Raw genomic sequence first — 20510 nt, forward strand, 5'->3', positions numbered from 1 at the left:
CAGAAAAAATTCTTACCGGCTGCTAACACCTTCTTACTGTCATTGGTCCTTGTCATTGGTAGGTGTGACCTGGAGCTCCACCTATTTAAGGCTGGCAGCTAATGCAGATTTCTGTGTCAGACAATGGAATTGCAACAGGCCTACTTATTGAATTCTCATTTGTATTTTTACTTTACAGATTTATTGTAGGTCTGTTTTAACCTATGAATAATTTTCTTGCATTTATATGAGGCAGAACATTTTATATAAAAATAATTAAGGGTCTTACAATAGCTTTAATCACAGGTTTCACCTAGTGTATGTTATTTTTGTGTGCATTTATAATTTTTGCTTGATGTAATTGCATATTAAATTATTGTACATGTATTGTATATTTACAATAATTGCATTTATACCTTCATTGAATTACACAGGTATACTATGTTGAGTTTTCACTGCAACACAACACACACACACACAAAATAAAAAAATAAAAAAACTTGCAAATCGCATAGTAATATTTGAGAAAAGCCACAGCAAATTCAGTCATTTTGGGCTGCAATAATCTGGAATAAGTGATGCGAAATCCTGGGTGGGACTGGCTAATTCCCATTCAGTCAGTTAAAATCAGTCAACGCAAATACACCGGCTTGCAGAGTTATTAGCGTGCTGGTGCAAACTTACCAAAATGTTTACGATTGTATTGGTAGATACTTAAATTTTTTTATTAGTCTACAAAATTAATCTAATCTACTCAAATACTCGTAAGTGCCCATTCATTATTTTATTTTGTATGCTGGTTCACTCATGTACCTTCTGCAGCGAAAGGTATGTCTATCATCATTCTTTTGACTGTATTCTGCCCATTAACACTGTTATACACCCATCTTTGTGGTAGTAACAGTGTCATAATAAATTACAATAATAGAGTGTAATCTGCATGTATTACATGTTTAGCGTGTTTGCGCATTAGCATCATGAATGCAGAAAGTAAACATGACAAATTACACATTATGTATTGCATATTTATTACTTTAAATCTTCGAGTAGTTAATACAGCTTTTTTTTACTGATCTTGTGTGATCGTTTAAATGTACGGTACCTCTAAATTCCTCCCACAGCGGCGTGGCCGGTGTCTGAATGTTTTCAAACAGTATGTCATTATTCATTTTTTTCAAACTTCTTTTTACCTCTGAATGAAGAATTAGGACCTTAAGATTTCTATTTTATAGAGCAAAATTGCCTGTTTTTGGTCACTTAGTGTGGCTAAGTAATTGCCTTTCTGATGAGTCTTTGCCTTCGACAATGTTCTGGCATTGCCAGAAATTTTGCGTCACAGCTGTGCAGTTTGACTGCTCCAACGATAGCCAGATGAGATAAAACACACAGCCAACGTTGTCAATTGGGATGATTGGGACCAAAGTCTTAGCTACAATGTATCTCATACAGTCTAACAAAATGATAATCATATAGTGAGTACTCTGCTTGAGCTGCATTTTACAAATAGCAGTATTTTCCATTTTCCTGAGTGCCATTTCTATAATGTGACCGAGTGATTAACTATGCAGATCTGAAGCAGAACCTGTAGCCTTTGTTGCTAATAAACTAGCAGCGATCTTGATGTTGTTCATTAGTGAAGTGGCATGCATGCGTCTCTACTTTCATCCGTGTGCTGTTTACAGAAGATTAAATGGGCCTTTAGCCTGTCTTCATGCCATCAGTTTTCTGGTCTGTCTCTCTCAGCAGCTACTGCTTTGCTAGTCCAACCTTCCACCCCCACCCAGCTTAAGTCCGTTCAGGCGGATCTCAACCCTGCGTTAATCATCATGTCTCTGCAAAGGATGAGCGCTGTAATATCTGCTTGTGTACAGAGAAAAAAGGCCTAGCTTTTTATTACATAGATAAACACCCCTGTGCTGTAACAGTAACAATTTAGGGATTCTAAAAAACTTTTGTTTGTGTGAAAGGCATATCAGTTATTTTCATAGCATCCTCCAGGTGAAAGGTACAAGAAGTCTGGCAATCTAAAGACAAGGGTAAACTTTTTTTTTTTTTGCATTTCATTCTGTGTCGTGCACGGTCGAGCACTGAGCCTTTTAAAGTAAACTCTTTATACTGCTAGCCCATAAAGATTCATTCAATGCTTGCACACTGCAACTGCTTTGTGAAACTCTTTAGGCACAGTCATAGCAGCACATGCCCCCACGATGCACAAAGACATGGACTGTCCAATTAGACTGTCCCATGTACCGTGCTGATGAGGAAATTTGCAACACACGAACTGTGCGCAAGACTTACCGGTATACTTTGTCTGTATGGGGCCATTCAGATTGAACGCATACTTTCTAGAAGCAGTGCTAGTAATGGAACAGAATGCAGGTGTCTCGAGCAATGTTCCCATGAGCGTTTTTGCAAAATGTAATGCACATGCGTAATAAATTAGATTTAATTGGATGTAAAACCCTTTTCTCCCCAATTTTGAATTGAAAATTTGCAGCATACAAATCCAGGTGGCGGAGGACGAATCTCAGTTTCCTCCTCATCCGAGACCGTCAATCCGCGCATCTTATCACGTAGCTTGAGCGCGTTAATGCGAAGCCTCTATATTCCACGGCATCCACGCACAACTCGCCACGCACACCACCAAGAGCGAGATCCACACATTATAGTGATCATGAGGAGGTTACCCCATATGACTCTGGCCCAGTTGCTAGGGAGGTTAATTTGGTTGCTTAGGAGACTTGGCTGGAGCCACTCAGCACACCCTGGATTTAAACTCGCGACTCCAGGGGTGGTAGTCAGCGTCTTCACTCGCTGAGCTACCCAGGCCCCCAAAGTGGTGGGGTGTGTGTGTGTGTATATATATATATATATATATATATATATATATATATATATATATATATATATATATATATATATATTAGGGCTGTCGATTTAACACGTTAATTCAGTGCAATTTTATTTTATTAAAAATAATGCATTAAAAAAAATGAACTCAATTAATCGCAATGGTCCCGGACCATAAAAAGGAAGATTCCTGAGAAACGCCAGCTTGTAGTACCACCTGTTTACTCCAGAGGGCAGTTATTCAAATTTCAGCTGTGTGGCAACACGCAGTTTATACAGTGAAGAAAACAACACTTCAGTAGGCAGAACAACACAAACATGCGTTACGTTCTTGCGTTGAAAACACTTGATGGAGCGCAAATTCGAACTAAGAGATCTCAAGATGTGTTCAAAGTTTTAAACTTTATTTAACTTGACACAGTGACCTAAAAAGATTATGTTTATGACGTAACGCACCCGAGATGCTACACAAGCATGTCTGATGCTTGTTGAAATTGATGGGTCCTTAAACAAGCCCTCATAATAAATCTCCAACTGATTGACAAGTTCACTTGTGAAATGGATTCCTGTGAACTGTGTGCCAATGATTGACTTATGATCAATAATATGGTAGTAAACAATACATTGTATTCTGAAGCTGTTTTTTTAATTGTCTCATCAACAATTAACTCTTCTGCCACAAGAATTTATTGCATTTTAATTATCTGAATAATATATATATATATATAATTTTTAAATATTTAAAAATAACTATTTCATCATTATATATTGAATTATTGTTATATAAGGGGCTTTCTCAGCAAATATTTGTATATGTGATTTAATCACGATTAATCGGGACATCATGTAATTAGATTAACATTTTTAATCGATTAACAGCCCTAAAATATATATTCTGCTCAGATGGCCGAAAAGTACACCCAATAGAAATAATTAATTGGATTATTAATTAGAGGGATCATTGTCTCGAGACGTATTTTTAAAAGTTGAACTTCTTTTAACTTGACACAATGACTTGAAAATGTGTTAATCTTGCTGAAATAAATAAACAGCAAAGCGATCTAAAACGTCCATCTATTGCATGTTTACCTAAATAATTCAATAAAAAAATTGTGGGCAGACGTTAAAACACGATTGGTCTGAACAGCCCTTATAACTTCAATAAAGATTTGCAGTTTTCTGATGTATGATAAATCTTGAAATATTATGGAAGCATTTCTAGTCTTTCAGGGTTAAGTATAGCATGTAATGTGGCCCTTCTGTCTAAATATAGATTAACCTCTGTTTTCCGCCACATTGGAAAACAGAGAGCTTCAAACTGCTCTCCACCTGTCAACACCATTGAGGCTCACAAAAAAACCCCACATTACTTCACCCTTCAGCATGATACGCACACCCATACTGCCTCCTGCTCACATTTCTGCACTCAAACTTTATAACATAAACTAACACACATCTTCAGCTTGAGTAGGTACTAGCAGGTCCACTGATATTCTTCTTGGAACTGCACACTTTCTTTTAAAGTTGTAAAGGAAAAATCCCAAATTGATTGTTTTGGCTATAAGATGAAATTGGTTTTTCAGGGCCTAGATCTTCAGCACTGTTCATTTTAAAAAGCTGTTAGTTCAAAGCCAGGTTCGGATTACTACCATATGTCTGCAAAGCCAGACTCCAAGAGCAAGCCTGCCCCAGCCGTACCCTCTAATTTCTTATCCCAAAATTGGACATCCGAATGGCTGTGCTACATTGTCCCTCCCCTCCAGCTGTAGCACAGTATGTTCTCACAGTAATTCTTCACTGGTTAACTGAAGCAACCTTACTGCAACTCAAAAGGAGCCATGTTACTTAGACATTGGGGAAATCCCACATTTTAAACAATCTCATAAAAAGTCACCACAGAGAGAAGTGGATATAAAGTAATTCTAAGTGTGCATTCATCTCTTTTGTGTTTGCAGCTTTTCTTTGTAGGGCATGCATCCTATTGGGAGCCTGTTTTGGCTGGTGTCCATCCACGGAAACAGCTGACATTATTGTAGATATTAGTGTAGTCACAAGGCATTCGAAACCCATAAATCTCTACCCAAAAAGGAGGAATGGGTCCCTAATCAATGCCGAAAAATGTCTGGCTTTTATAGTTTGTGCAAATCACAGACAAAGTTCACTGTCTCTGTAGGAGGGGTTTGCAAGAGAGCTTTGTTTCTCAAAGACTGGGAAGTATTGGCCCAGGCTGTCAGTCCCAGAATGCACTTTACTTCTGTATGAATACAATATTTGTTTGCTTGGTTGAGTAGGCCGAACACCCTCTACTAACCAGTACTCTTTACTGTGCTTGCATTGGCTTTGACAACTTCTTGTCCTTGCAAAGTTGGAAATACTGATTGCTCGGCAAAAATAAGAGTGAAGAGCATCTCCTGAGATGAAGCCTAAGAAGAAGAACCATCAACCATTATAAAGAGGGGGGCATTGAGGGGGCATTGAAGCGATTTCTGACTTATTTGTTATTCATTCTTGTCATGATCTTGAGGATTAAGGGAACTTTTAGTGATTTTCCTGGGCATCTTGTCTTGACAGGATCTTTTTCGTCAGGCTGTTTGGAACACCATAGTATTCATACACAATTTGAGAAGAACTTGAAGGAACCAGATATTCATTCTCAATTGTGATTTATTGTCTTGTCATACATTCGGCTGCTGTAAAATGGGTGCCAGGATTTGCTTGGATTTGGAACACAAGTCCAGTTTTGGCATGCCTAGTTGAGCACTTATGATTTTGAACTTGTTGTGGATCAAAGGGAAGTTTAATTGATAGAGAAGATGAGGTAACCCCAGGTGTTGCTTTATGGTGAATTGTTCGAGACTGACTATATCCAGACTAGTTTTTATTGAGCCTATCAGAGGTGGATATAGAAGATGCCATGATAGATGTTGAGTGTTTATTGTACGAGTGGGTATTATTTTTTGAAGTAGCCTTTAAGACTTAAGATTGGTTAGTGGGGTTCTTATTGTATCATTTAGCATTCACAGCTTTGAAATTAGCAATGTTCCTTTACTGGAGGAAACGAAGGGCTTATGAGCTTGTGACCCTCCCTTCGACTGAGCTGGGTGAGGAACGGTACTCTTGGTCCTCCTCTCTGGATGTCATCCATGATGTCTATGGTAAGGGTGACACTACTTACCTAAAATACTCCCACTATTTGAATAGTTACTAACCAGGGCTGCATTTCCCAAAAGCATCGTAAGCTAAGTAGATCGTAGAAACCATTGATGCCAAAGGTTTCTACAATCAACTTAATCTTGCAATGCTTTTGGAAAATGCAGCCCAGAATCGCTAAATTGTCGACTTAGTTCACTAAAACACAAAGGTATGAATAATGATTCACAGTTTTGTAACTTTTGGTGTTCTTGCATATTAAGAGAGTTTTTATTACTCTGAAGCGAGGGCGGGCTCTATGCTTTCAAAGCTATCTTGCTAACTGCTAGCCTCTCTGGATTACACACCCTAGATTTAAACATTGAAATTTGTAGAGATTTTACCTCAAAAATTTTTACTCCACTGATGGAGTAGAGTTAATAAATTATGCTATCCTGTTGACTGAATTACATAATTTACTACTAAAAACTCACTTTTGGTGCCCCTCTGTGGACTTTTCACCCTGAAACTGTAGCTCACACATGCTCATGCCTTCAACAACACTTCCAGCTTCGGCCACTAGGTCTGATTAGAAGTTCAGTAAGCACAGATCGATTTCAGTAGAAAACTTTCGACCTTCTGCCATCGAATTCAAAGTACGATCAGTCTGAAAGCACAAAAAACGTATTAAAGCACTGTCACTCAAAATGTTAAAATATATGTCAAATTTTTTTAAATAATCTTAATGACATCACCGCTCTACTACTACTACTAAGTTAATTGACCTTCAAGACCCATTCTTCCTAAGTATTCATTATCTGTGCACCCTGTGCTTTGACTGATAATAAATGATGTTACTGGGAACATTTTTTTTTTTTGCCATTTGTAGGCTTTTAATGAGTTAGTGGAGAGGAGACAGGAAATGACAGGGGAGAAGAGTGGGAATGGAATCGGCAAAGGACCTCACGAGCTGGGATTCGAACTCGAGTCACCCGCGATGCATCAGCACCACATGTCATGAGCGCAGCCCGCTAGGCATTTTGGACACATTTGGACATTATTTATCCTGACATGGAAAGCTGCACCATAGATTATTTTCTTTGATCCCTTACATTAATAAGACCTGTAATTAAGACAACTCCATTACTTCAGGCCATTGCGGCCTAGAAAAGGAGCATACTTGCATTTCTAAGTGCATACTTGTTTTCCCAAATGCTGTAATTAGTCTGGGGGATTATAATGTAGGATTGAGACTCAGCGTTGGTGTTTGAGTTTATAATAGTGATGGGAAAATGTCACAAGCTTATAGCAGGTTATGCAATCATTTTATGAGTAGGGCTACAACTAACAATTATTTAGATAATTAATCTAACGATTATTAGAACGATTAATTGACTATTCTGCGATTATTGCTACGATTAATCATTTGCCCTTAACCGATTATTCAGCTTGTGCCCCGATTTATATTAAGCTTGTTCAGCTTGTGCCCCCAAAGTTTGTATTAAACATGTTTATTAACAATAAAGAGGACAAAATCATTGTTTAAAACTCCTCTAAATGACATTCACTGACATTCACTGAATTAAAGGGAAAAAATGCTTTTTAAGTTTAATACAGTAAAGAAATTCACTGCAAAAAAATCTTATTTTTATCCAGTATTTTTGTCTTGAATTCTATTTAAAATAATCTAAATATTCTTAAAATAAGATACATGAGAAGCAATTTATAAGCAAATGAATCCATCTTTAACTCACAAACAAACAAATCTCTCTTATTAAAGCTGCTTATTGCCAATTTTCTTCACGATTAGAAATGCACAGTGACATATATTATGATTCAATAATTCGCGAGACATCATGTTATAATCTAGCTGTAGCAAGCGTGTGCGCTCGAGGGACGAGCGTCCCCATGACAAATTGTGCAGTTTATCAGCCGGGTGCAGATCCAATCTCTCCCCCTTATGGTGCATCACATACAACGCAAAGCGAGCGTTTCGCACAGTGCGATTACATAAAGTCAATGCAAAGATGCGAATAGATGCCAGGCGACGCGAATGGTGCGACTCGAACACGCGTTTTTCAACTCGAGCGAGAAATCCGTATGACGCGTTGTCGCGAAAGCCTATCAGCATTGAGATTGTCCAGATGTCACTTACGTACTGACATAGTAGCAGAAGAAATCTGGAAAAATGGATGAAAAAATTGTTGGCGGTGTGTGGGAATTGTATGACACAACGTCATAACAAAGGACGAAAAAAGACATCGCTTGGAGGAAAGTGAGCGAGGAAGTTTGACTACCTGGTAAGTTCTGAAAATATGCGCATCTACTTGATTCCAGCTATTGGTTGTACTTTACTATGAACAGAGTCGTAGAACATTTACATTTACATTTATGCATTTGGCAGACGCTTTTATCCAAAGCGACTTACAGAGCCCTTATTACAGGGACAATCCCCCCCGGAGCAACCTGGAGTTAAGTGTCTTGCTCAAGGACTCAATGGTGGTGGCTGTGGGGCTCGAACCAGCATCCTTCTGATTACCAGATTACCAGTTATGTGCTTAGACCACTACACCACCACCACTCATAGAAGCCCCTCCTCCTGTCCTTTTCCGGAAGAGAAGGGGGAATACTCGTGGGTTCGCGTTACTCGCGCAAATGCGAGTTTAAACAAAAATTTATAATCCAGCGGTCTAACTCACGCTAGCAATGCAAGGTGAAAATGTTCTTCTTTTTAATGTGAACGCACTATTAGATCGGGACATTCGCGCAACTCATAGAAGACGCGCTGACCGCACAGAGAAATCGGAGTCTGCGTTTTTACTTATTTACATGACCTGCTTTCTTATTATTTTAACTTTAATAAAGCTATAACTGCATTTAAGATGTAACACGGGGTGTTTCCTTTAAAATGCTCAACACGCAAGTTTTGCCTCCACAACGAGAGTTCTTCTGTATTTACTTATTTTGTCATTATAATTCCCTCATACTTTGTAATCTACATCACCTGAAGCTGTTTGGAAAGTGTCATTCTTCCCCTCCTCAGTTAGGCTTGAACTGCAGTGCTGTTCTTGTGTATCATTATTGAGTTTAATGTGATCTCATGTTACTTTAAATTAGATCAAACGACTATTTGAAAACAATATTTTTGTCGCCAATTCTTTGTCGACATTACCGATAACGGCGACTAAATGTTTCAGCCATACTTATGAGGCTCACTGATGTGAGATTAGCTCTACTAGTGCCTTAAGACTATTCATGTTGTGTACTTTGGCTTTAAGTGTGTAAACATTCAATAGTGGGACATGTTGTGGAGGAGAAGTATAGCAGTATATGGATAGAGGCAGCTGAAGTCCATGGTGTCAGAGTTGTTGCTGGTAGTTTTCTAGCATAAAAAGACTCCCAAATCAAGCATAAAACTTTTTGTTTTATTTTTACAAGTAGTCAAAATGTCTTAATGTATGTGGTTTTATCAGTTTCTGTTATCTTTCATTTCTAGTTAGGCAGTGTTTGCTGAATGCTTTGAGGATGAAAACAATATGAACTAAATTTTTACACATCGTTATTGACTTTTGGAATCGATTAGAAAGGTTTTTGATATGCCTGCCTATTAATGTTTTATGGAGGAATTCTTATTGAATTAATTACATTTTTCATTTAGGATTTGAGGGCCGGTACCACATTGTTTTTGATGCAACGTTACAGAAAAATCTTGTAAAAATACACTATATGGAGGCATATTATGTAACCAGTTATTAATACTGAATATTCTGCAAGTGAGTGTCCAGTTATAGGAAGTTTACCAAGATAAATTGAGCAGCATTTGGCCTCTGGTTGAGTTGACACGGAATGTCTCTTTATTTCTTTAGATTTACTTGGTGCATCTTTAATTATTGATGTTTTAACAGCTAATTTTCAGTTTGTATAACTTGATACACCTCACTATACTAATTGGTCCTTCATAATTTCACATCAACAAATCTTGGAGTTGCTTAATTGACACAATTGTCCTTTTTAATGCTTTCTAAACCCTTTTACTTTGCCACTTGTCGAGGTAGATGTTGGCTGAATCTCTGACAGTCGGTTGAAACACCTTGTACCCTGGCAGACTGCTGCTGTCTGCCATCTGTCTTAGACGCCTTGCATTGCATAACAGTCGCCAGTGTCTCCAGCAGACGGAGGGGTCAGCCTTTCCTTCAGAGCAAAGCACGTGAATGAGGCAAAACATCAGACAGTTCTAGTAGTGTGCAAGCCGTCTACGAGGTACAGAACAGAGGGATAAATTCAGGACTGATCTAAAGCATTCCTCACATGCCTCATAAAAGGCTGTACAAAAGTTTCACGTAAACATGCTCTTAGAAATATCCACTCTGCCTATACATGGTAAACATGGTACTGTCGAGGTCGAGGGTCCTTGCTGTGTGGTCCTGTTTGAGGAAGAGTCTAATGAGGCCACGGGGTTGTGGGACTGTGAGTTGGGAAACTGTAAGTCTTTGTCTTATTGTTCACTGCTTTGTCAGTTATTTGAGGTCAGGTGAGATAAGTGTCACTAATGACTATTGGTAGTACATAGGGTTAGGGGTCTTTTAAATCCCTAATCCTAAGTATTTAACTTCAGCACATAAGTCATTACGCAGTATTACACTGATTTTAGGAAGGGTGTACTATTACTTTTCTAAGCGATCATACTTATGATTTTTACATGTTGAAAAATAAAACTGGTGATAAAGGAGGACCCAAGCCATATCTAGTGCCAGAATGCCACAGTGACTTAGGTGTGGGATCTTTTGACTTGGATCAGTAAGCACCACCTTGAACACCGTAGCAACCACATAAAACCTTAGCTACCGCCTAGCAATTGCATATCAACGCAAAAACACACTCAGAACACCTTAGCAACTGCATAGCAACACTTTGTCAACCACCCACAGCACCCTAGCATTTACTTAGCAATATGCTAAAAACACACAACAGCATAGCAACGCACTGGCAACCAAATAGCAGCATGCTTCAAAAACACTCCTTAGCAGTTATTTAGCAATGCTTTGTCAACCACTCACAGCATCTTACCAACCAGATAGCAAAATGCTAAAATCCCAGATGGAACACCTTAGGAACTGCATAGAAACGCTTGCCATTCTGTAACGTAGCACGTAAAGGCGAATTTTGCACAGGCAAGTACCACTTAAATTTTTTACAGAAAATGCAAAAATCTAATTATAGATTTTGTTGTTCAGCCATTGCGTGTTTGAACCCACTTTGATGTTAATTGGTCACAGTGAGACTTAATCTGTCTATTTAGAGTGTGACCGCATACACCCTCACACTCTCTGTGTTTGTGTGTGTGTTGAGGGGGAGGGGTGGGGTTTGCTGTCCTTTTCTGCATATCCCGGCGGTGTTTTGTGGTCCATTCTGCATATCGCGGCGGCGTTTTGTGGTCCATTCTGCATATCGCGGCGACGTTTTGTGGTCCATTCTGCATATCCCGGCGGCACATTTTAGCTCATTGCGGCCCATTCGGACCATTTCTCAGATGACCCACCAGCCAGCTCAGTTCTCCCGATGGCCAATCTGCCCCTGATTGGCCCCAAAGTGCGTTGACCTACCGGGAAAATGCCGGGTATGCCAGATTACCAGTCCAGCCCCGATGGCAGGGGAAGACTCATTTGTATTTGATTCAAGTTCTACCTGATTTCTTTTTAGTGTTAGGTTAGGATTGGGATAAAGTTCCCCAACCAATCAGGTAGCACTCCTGAAGAATATAAATGGCTCTTCCAATGCTATCCTATGTTTTGGAAATTCGCTGCCCATGCAAAACTCGCTGCCATGATGTTAGGGGTGGGGAGAGTTCCCTGGTCGTTGCTATGGGGTTGTTAAGATGTTCCAAATGATTTTTTGCATGTTTTCTTAGTGGTGCTACAGTGTTCTGTGTGGTTGGTAGTAGAGGTCGACCAAAAGTTGATTTTGCCAATACCTATAACTAAAGTGATGGGAAAGGCCGATAATCGATGAATTGTCCGATAGTTTGTAAAAATTGCCTTAACAGACACAGTAATGTCTAAATGCTATAAGATCTATGTGCCTTTATGTAGATGGAAATTTCAAGACAGTAGCAGCCACATTTGCAAGCAGTTCCCCATAGAAGTCGACCCAACAATAACTTTCCATTAGACTATCTTCATGTCTCCCCGTACAGAGAAATATTCTCAGGAAAATTCCATGCATCTTTTCCATCTGGAGATGTGTGGCTTTAATCTTCTAAAATGTGTGCTTCGTTCAGCAATCCATTCGTTTTTGATCTTTCAGATGTGCAGGAATCAATTGGGTGTTTAGAATCAAAAACTGAACTCAAAACATGTGGCAGAACAGAGTCTGGCCACAACACCAGTTACCTGCGCTGGATAATTACTATTTTATTATGTTTGCTAAGACAAGCATCACTGCTGCTCATTCTTGGGTTTATGTGTTCGTTCTCTTTGCTTAGTCACATCTCTACATAATTTGTTCATCTCTAGTAATGTTACTCCTCATCAAGGTTGCAGCAGGGCTCCATAAGGTGTTTTCTTGTGTGTGTGGTTTAATGTCCTGTCCCTGTTGTTCTAGATGAGAAACCGGCGCAGGAAGAAGACACTGTGTTATGCCAGCATCCAGACTGCACTGAGCGCCGTCACGCCTCAAAGGTAAGAACAGAGCACCAGATGCCCTCTTCAAAACAAGCCTGAATCCTTTCTAAAGACTGCTGAGAGTCTCTATCTCTTGGTGGAGGGTCCAGTGGTTTAAAGGATCAGTGTGAGCTTCTGAGGCCATGCGTCCTGCTGGGGTATGAGGTTGCCTCTCTGGCCACCAGACTGTGATATGAATTCGCTCTCATAAGCTGATGTTCTCAGAAAAAGGAGGAGAGCAGGGAACAAAAGTGATCTCTCTTGAAGTCCTTGCATTCTCTGTTTGCCTCTGGCATTACTGTTGGGACTCTGGGGGACACAAATGTTATACAAGGTGTGGTCTTGCAAAATCATTTTCTTACTCAGTATTTTATAAAAAAAAATATCTAAACAGCCATGGTATAAGGTATAATATATTAAGACTTGTTTGGTGAGGTTTATGCTTAAAATAGGAAAATAAAATTCTGCCAATGGATTAGTGAAATTAACTTAAAGGAGTAGTTCACCCAAAAATGAAAATTCTCTCATTTGCCATCACAGATGTGTTTGGTTTTCTCTTTTCTGCAGAACACGGATTGTTAGAAGCATAAATCTGCTCTGTATGTCCACACAATGCAAGTGAACCGTGTCCAGAACTTTGAAGCTCATAAAAATGCTGCTTAAAAGCAATCCATACGGCTCAAGTGGTTTAATCCATGTCTTCAGATGTGATATGATTGGAGTGGGTGACAAACGGATCAATATTTAAGTCCTTTTTTTTTTACTATAAATTCTCCTCCCTGCCCAGTAGGTGGTGATATGCACAAAGAATGTGAATTGCCACCAAAATAAGAAAGTTAAAGTGGAGATTTATAGTACAATAGGACTTAAATATTGATCTGTTTCACACCCGCACCTAACATATTGCTTCTAAATATATGGATTTAGCCTCTTGTGTCATATGGATTACATTTATGCTGCCATTTATGTGCTTTTCGGACCTACTGAGTTCTGGTCACCATTCACTTCCATTGAATGGTCCTGCAGAGCTGAGATATTCTTCTAAATATCTTGGTTTGTGTTCAATAGAAGAAAACAAGTCTTACACACCTGGGATGGCATGAGGATGAGTAAATGATGAGCGATTTTATTTTATTTTTATTTTTAATTTTCACATGACCTTTTAAAGAAGAGATTGTGCCGCTCTGATTTTCTTGGTTTCCTGCACAGCAGAAATAATTGTCTATTGAATTTTTTTTCATTTGGCAGATGTTTTCATCCCTAGCGGCTTAAGGTCCATTCACACCAGATGCTTTTTTGCATCTGTCTTCATCTTCATCTTCATTCATATGTTCCCTGTGAATCAAATCTTGGCATTGCCAGAACCAGTTTAGCTACATGCTGGAGCATTGATGTAGGAACATAGTCCCTCCTCAGTCTGAGAACAGAGAGTTGAGCTTAATTTATTTATGGAAAAGGATGAACCGGAGCAGAAAGAGCTGTTACCAGTTGGAGCTTGCTGAGTATCACCTAATCACTCTTTCGAAAAAGTCTCTCCAAACATCCAAAAGAATCACCCTGCATGAAGTCAGCCGATAACAATGTCTCTCTCTCGTGCTGTGTGTGTGTCCATGTTTGTGTGAATAAGTGAGCACATGGGTTTGGGTTTATGATTATGTGGCCGGGACCATGGTAGGGGGTCGGCCTGCAGGAAAACCTCTATGATGATTGTGCTAGTCTGGCGCCTGAGGCCACAGTTATGTAAGGAGATTACGGGGGACCTTGCAAGTGTACATGAGGGAGAGGAATGTTTCAGTGTCATTGTCACCTTTGGCTCACTCTCTGGTTGTTCAGTCCACTGTTTTTATAATCTTTCATCTTCGATTTGAGATATTTATACCTTAAAGGGATGGTTGACCTAAAAATGACAATTCTGTCTTCATAATCACCTTCATGTTGTTCCAAAACCTGTATGACTTTCTTTCTTCAGTGGAACTCTAAAGGAGACATTTGGCAGAATGTTGGTCTCCGTCACCATTGACTTTTTTTCTATGAAGTGAAAGTAAATAGTTATTTAGGTTGTCATTCCACCTAACAACTCCTTTGGTGTTTCATGAAAGAAAGTCATGCAGGTTTTGGAACAACATGAGGTTGTATGAATGATGACAGAATTAAATTTTTTCTGTGAACTACCCTTTTAAAACTGATGTGTGGAGTTGTAAGCATTAGTAGCTTGAGTTCCCTGAATATTGTGTGTCTGTAGCGCTTGCCAAAAATGGCTGTTTTATTGAGGCAGGACTATCTTTTTTATTTTGTACAACCAATGTCATACAGAGGATTTATTCTGTGTATACAATGTTCTTTGTTTGACTTGTTTGAGGTATACAGTATGTTAATGCTCTCTGTGCTCTAGTAGCACACCATGGCCACTAGGTGGAGGCAAAGAGATAAGGCAGTATTTATAAGTTGTAGGCTAATACTCAGTAGAGTGTATGAGAGGTCTATCTTGGTCAGACCAAGAACATATATTGTGCAATTACCTCTGGGTCTATTTAGGTCAATTTCACAAAATAATAATAAATATCCAGCTCACATTTTATCCCAGAATAAAGAAGAAAACATTTCTCCCATCATTTACTCACCTATCTCCGCTCTGTAGGTCCATACAATGCAAGTGAATGGTGATCAGACCTTTTGTAGCTCCAAAAATCACATAAAGAAAACATAAAAGTAATCCATCCGACTCCAGTGTTTAAATCCATATATTCTGAAGCGATATAACAGGTGTGGGTGTGAAATAGAACAATATTGAACTCCTTTTTACTATAAATCTCCTCTTTAACTTTCACTTTTAGTTGTGAAAGTGAAACTAAACAGGCACCACATGTGAATTTCAGATATGAAAGTGTAGATTTAGAGTAAATGGCTAGAAATAACATTTTAGCTTAGCGTAAAGCTGACAATTTACAGAAGGCTTATTTCTATTTCTTCTGCTCCAAACTTACTTCAAATGCACTTCTCTGTCTGCTCGTATGAATGTAACACATCATAAGAAAGTGTTTCACCGCTGTTCAAATGCACTTTGGATCGCATCATATATATGTATAAATGTTTTCCATCTGAAAGGACTAAATATTAAATGAAACAAATGACAATAAAATGCAAATTAATCTCTTCAGTAATCAAAATACCTTATGAATGTAACTGTATTCTAATTACCAATGTGTGCAGCTGTTTCACAAATTAATTAAAGGTAAATTTCGCTTCTTAAGTGAAGCTCAATCAACAGCATTTGTGGCATAATGTTGATTACCACAAAAAGTCATTTAGTTTACGGATTGGCCCCAGTCACTTCCATTGTTAGTGCCAGATGTTTGCATTTTTCCAAGGAGGGACGAGTCAAAATAAATGTTTGTGGTAATCAACACTATGCTACAAATGTGGATTAAACTGAACTTTTACTGAACCCGAATATTCCTGTAAATGTACGTTTATTGTATGTTAATTGCCTAAATGATTGCAAGTATACCACACTCAGCATGGCATTTATGGATCTAGAAAAACACTGTGAACTTAAGATTGCTGTTTGTATGCTGAAAATGTCCTCCCCTTTACTTAACTGAGGATGTATTTTCACACCAACAGACCATTGAATCACTGACTTAATGACAGTTCTAATGCACAACGGATGCAAATGAAGCATTTCAGGCCTTCAAACTAGTTTAAAGGGGATTGTATTTATTAATAGTAAGCCAGTTAATGCTGACTAGACTAAGGTTAAATGCATGTTGTAGATGTTTTGGAAATACTCATTTTAGAAAGTGCTTGCTTTTGAATTTTTTTATTGTTTCGAAACGGCTTAAGAAAATGCTGCTCTGTGACGTAGGTTTAAATGCAAGCATGGTGTATTATTAAAATCGTTTTTAAACAAATAATTATGAAAAGCTCTTTAAAACTGGCTGGTCGCCACTTCTTGCCGGTTGCCGCATGGAGTTGGGCCAGTTTGAGCATGCTTCCATCACTCAGAGCCAATTACCTCTATTCAATATCCATCATGACAAATAGCTCCAGGCGAGGTGTTGGTCAGCAGGGAAATCCACCCCACCATAGAAAAACAGCTCTGTACGTTTGTTTGGATGTATGTGTGATGCCATAAATCCGGTATCTCTGAAAGATTCAGTTTCGATGAGGATGATGTGTTACAATGTCAATCAATCCACCCACATACTCACTATTACATTTCCTTAAAGGGCTTTCTCCTCCTTTTCCAGATAACTTTAGATTTTCCTTCTGTTTGCTTATTCCACTGTAGATCTTACCCAAGGTGGGTTGTTGAGTGATACCACACATACCGTCTTGTCCATTCATGGGCCTCCGCAGTTGAGGTAGATTAATTGCGTCTTTTTATAAATGATCCTGGATGGTTATTTTTGAATCATTATGAACTGTAGGAATTCGACATGGGCCCACATAGTCTTCGAGCCGTAGTGATCAATATATGTCCTCTTGTCTTTTGACAATAACTGACTAGTTGACTAGTGATTTTATCATAATTCTTTTAGCTAATATTTATATCGACAGTGCTTGAGAAAGGGGATGAATTTAGAGATGCAACTTCTCAGAGAGTGACATAGCTAAAACCCTCTTTGCGAAGTATTATCGACTTGTCATGGCTTGTTAGGAAAAAAGCTCAGAATAACAGGGAAGAGATGCCTTTTATCGCATATTGCTTTAATGCGTCACATCTGGTTAGGACGTGGTGTAACATGTAAATAATGTATTGTTGAGCAAGCTTAAAAAATCAACAGTAAGACAACAGTAAGAGTTTTCTCAACAACTGTCTTAATAATTGTGCTCGGGAACATGGGGTGGGTGGTGGGGCGAAAGTCATTCTCATTTCATACTATCTGTGACTTAAAAATGAAAAAAAACCTTAAAGGATGTAAGTACATAAATATTGTTAATTTCTATTTCATGATATCTGTGTTAACAAATAGAGCTGTATTATACAGTGTTATACCTGAATTTTTTATTTTAGTTTTCATGTAAACAATCTTTTTTTCTCCCCAATTTGGTATGCCCGTTTCCCAATGCACTCCAAGTCCTCTTGGTGGCGTAGTGACTCACCTCAATCTGGGTGGCGGAGGACGAAGCTCAGTTGCCTCCGCGTCTAAGAATGTCAATCCGCACATTTTATCATGTGGCTTGTTTAACGCTTTACCGCGGAGACGTAGCGCATGTGGAGTCTTCACGCTATTCTCCGCAGCATCCACGCACAACTCGCCACGCGCCCCACCCATAGCAAACCACATTATAGCATACACGAGGAGGTTACCCCATGTGACTCTACCCTCCCTAGCAACCGGGCCAATTTGGTTGCTTCGTATAGCTGGCTGGAGTCACTCAGTACACCTTGGATTCGAACTCGCGACTCTAGGGGTAGTCAGCATCTGTACTCACTGTTACAGTTGAGTACAGAGTACACTTGAGTACACTTAGCTCTCCTAAGCAACCAAATTGTCCCAGTTGCTAGGGAGGGTAGAGTCACATGGGGTAACCTATCTTAACTTGGTTAAAAAAAAACCTGTAAAGGTTGACATTTTTAAGATATACTGTTTATAAAAAAAACTGAAATGAATTTGAGGTCATTTATTTATATTTTAGTTAGATCCATCCATCCATCCATCCATCCATCCATCCATCCATCCATCCATCCATCCATCCATCCATCCATCCATCCATCCATCCATCCATCCATCCATCCATCCATCCATCCATCCATCCATCCATCCATCCATCCATCCATCCATCCATCCATCCATCCATCCATCCATCCATCCATCCATCGGTCTTTGCCTGTCTGTTGGCACATGGTTTTGCACTCTACGGATCCAGTGTATGTTTTCTTTCGTCTGTGTATGAACTTCAAGATGCATGCCCCAGTCATTATTGAATTTCCTAGGAATTTTTTCAACTCACAGATTGTTTTGCCATTAAATAACCACCTAAAGCATAAATTGAGCTTGAGTGGACAAGGTAATGGCTCAGAAGATCAAATGAGCGAGTGAGGGCCCAGACAAGCGGTTGTCTTTGTGAAGGAATGGAAGGATGACTTTACTGTTGCGTAATGGTCACGGAGCACTCACCGTCTGAGAAAGTCTAAACATCTGCTGGCACTGTGGGCAGTGTGGTGGAGGAGAGGATGTGAACTGGGCACTGAAATCTGAGAGTTAAAGTGGGATAATGGGTTTTCAATGGCAAATACATGGAGTGTCTTTGATTGATGCACAAAAGCTCCGTCATCAGTCATTTATCAGTCACAGAAACCACAACGTTTTCATTTATCGGCTATTACTTTAGCGGTTTTGCGTTTGCAAATGATGAAGCCACTCAGATTAACGTCAAAACATCTGCAATAAAAGCAATGTCCAGTTGCTTGCAAATTAGTCTTGCATATTCTGACCAAGAACTGCCCATGTAAAGCAACAAACCAATGTTTGTGGTGTTTAGGAGCAAGTAAATTAGTACCAAAATAGAGGATACCACAATAATAGAGCACCATGGAAAGAAAACTCATTCATAATGGCACAGAAGCCTGTACAGTGATCACAAATGGAAATGTGTAGTAGACTTGGGGCTAATTTGTACTTGACTGGACGTTGATGATTGTGGATGTGGTTTGGACGTTCTTCATTTACAATCATGCATGTCAGCTGAAGTGATTGTAGCTAGCAAGCCGGCTAAAATGGTAAAGTGGTCACATTTGGCAAATCCAGTGTTAGTTCTTCAAGTGCTCATAACGAAACTCACAGAAATATAAGTACTGTCCAGTTTGTGTGTCAAGATTCAGATGGTCAGTATATGGACTGTGGACAACTTGCAAATGAGTTCTAACTAGTATATTTAGAAATGCGCTTGTCAAGCTCAGTATCGCAATGATAATAGCTCTAGATATTGTTTTACCTCATATATGTATATATATATATATATATATATATATATATAATGTATACCTCTAGAAATTGTGATGCTTGGACAGTCATCATGACACTCAGACAGCACAGGTCTGTATCATTGAATCATTCAAATGTGAGATGAGCATCAGCTGTGTCAAAGCACTTCACAATTGCTTTGCCCTGAGCACCTGATCCCCTCAGGTAATTGTATTTCTGCTGTCTGCATCTTTAAATATAGACTTGTTTAATTGAAGCAGATGGCAGGGGGTACAGGAGGATGGGCCAGTTAAGAGACACTACTCCCACACACACACACACACACACACACACACACACACACACACACACACACACACACACATATACATTTGCTCTTATTAAGGAAGCTAATTGTGGAGCTAAGCTCAGCTTAGCTTTGGAGGTTTCCTTTTTTTTTACTGTATCGTCCAAACCGTTCAGAGCCATCGCCACCACCCTCCATCTGACCCTCACCCATCTAGATAAAAAGGACTCATACGTTCGAATGCGGTTCATAGACTTCAGCTCAGCATTCAACACAATAATTCCTCAGCACCTGATTGGAAAGCTGAACCTGCTGGGCCTGGACACCTCCCTCTGCAACTGGATACTGGACTTCCTGACTGGGAGACCTCAGTCAGTCCGATTGGGAACAGCATCTCCACTATCACACTGAGCACTGGGGCCCCCCAGGGCTGTGTGCTCAGTCCACTGCTGTTCACTCTGCTGACTCACGACTGTGCAGCAATGCACAGCTCGAACCACATTATTAAGTTCGCAGATAACACAACCGTGGTGGGTCTCATCAGCAAGAACGACGAGTCAGCATACAGAGAGGAGGTGCAGCGGCTAACGGACTGGTGTAGAGCCAACAATCTGTCTCTGAATGTGGACAAAACAAAAGAGATGGTTGTTGACTTTAGGAGAGCACAGGGTGACC

The 20510-nt window shown here is 39.4% G+C and overlaps 1 protein-coding gene across 6 annotated transcripts in view; it reads left to right on the top strand.

Annotated features, from left to right (window-relative positions):
* LOC127628445 (pleckstrin homology domain-containing family G member 5-like) overlaps positions 1 to 20510 on the top strand; it is a 105669-nt gene that overhangs the window by 22446 nt on the left and 62713 nt on the right. For 3 of the 6 annotated variants that reach the window (XM_052105189.1, XM_052105190.1, XM_052105188.1), the window contains exon 2: positions 12559 to 12635. In XM_052105189.1, the coding sequence (XP_051961149.1) occupies positions 12559 to 12635 (77 nt within the window). Of the gene's footprint in view, positions 1 to 5914; positions 5985 to 10424; positions 10441 to 12558; positions 12636 to 20510 lie in introns of those variants that run through there. The other 3 variants (XM_052105187.1, XM_052105185.1, XM_052105193.1) reach the window with 3 other exon arrangements.

This window comes from Xyrauchen texanus, chromosome 35 (assembly GCF_025860055.1).
Source record: "Xyrauchen texanus isolate HMW12.3.18 chromosome 35, RBS_HiC_50CHRs, whole genome shotgun sequence".
NCBI lineage: Eukaryota > Metazoa > Chordata > Actinopteri > Cypriniformes > Catostomidae > Xyrauchen > Xyrauchen texanus.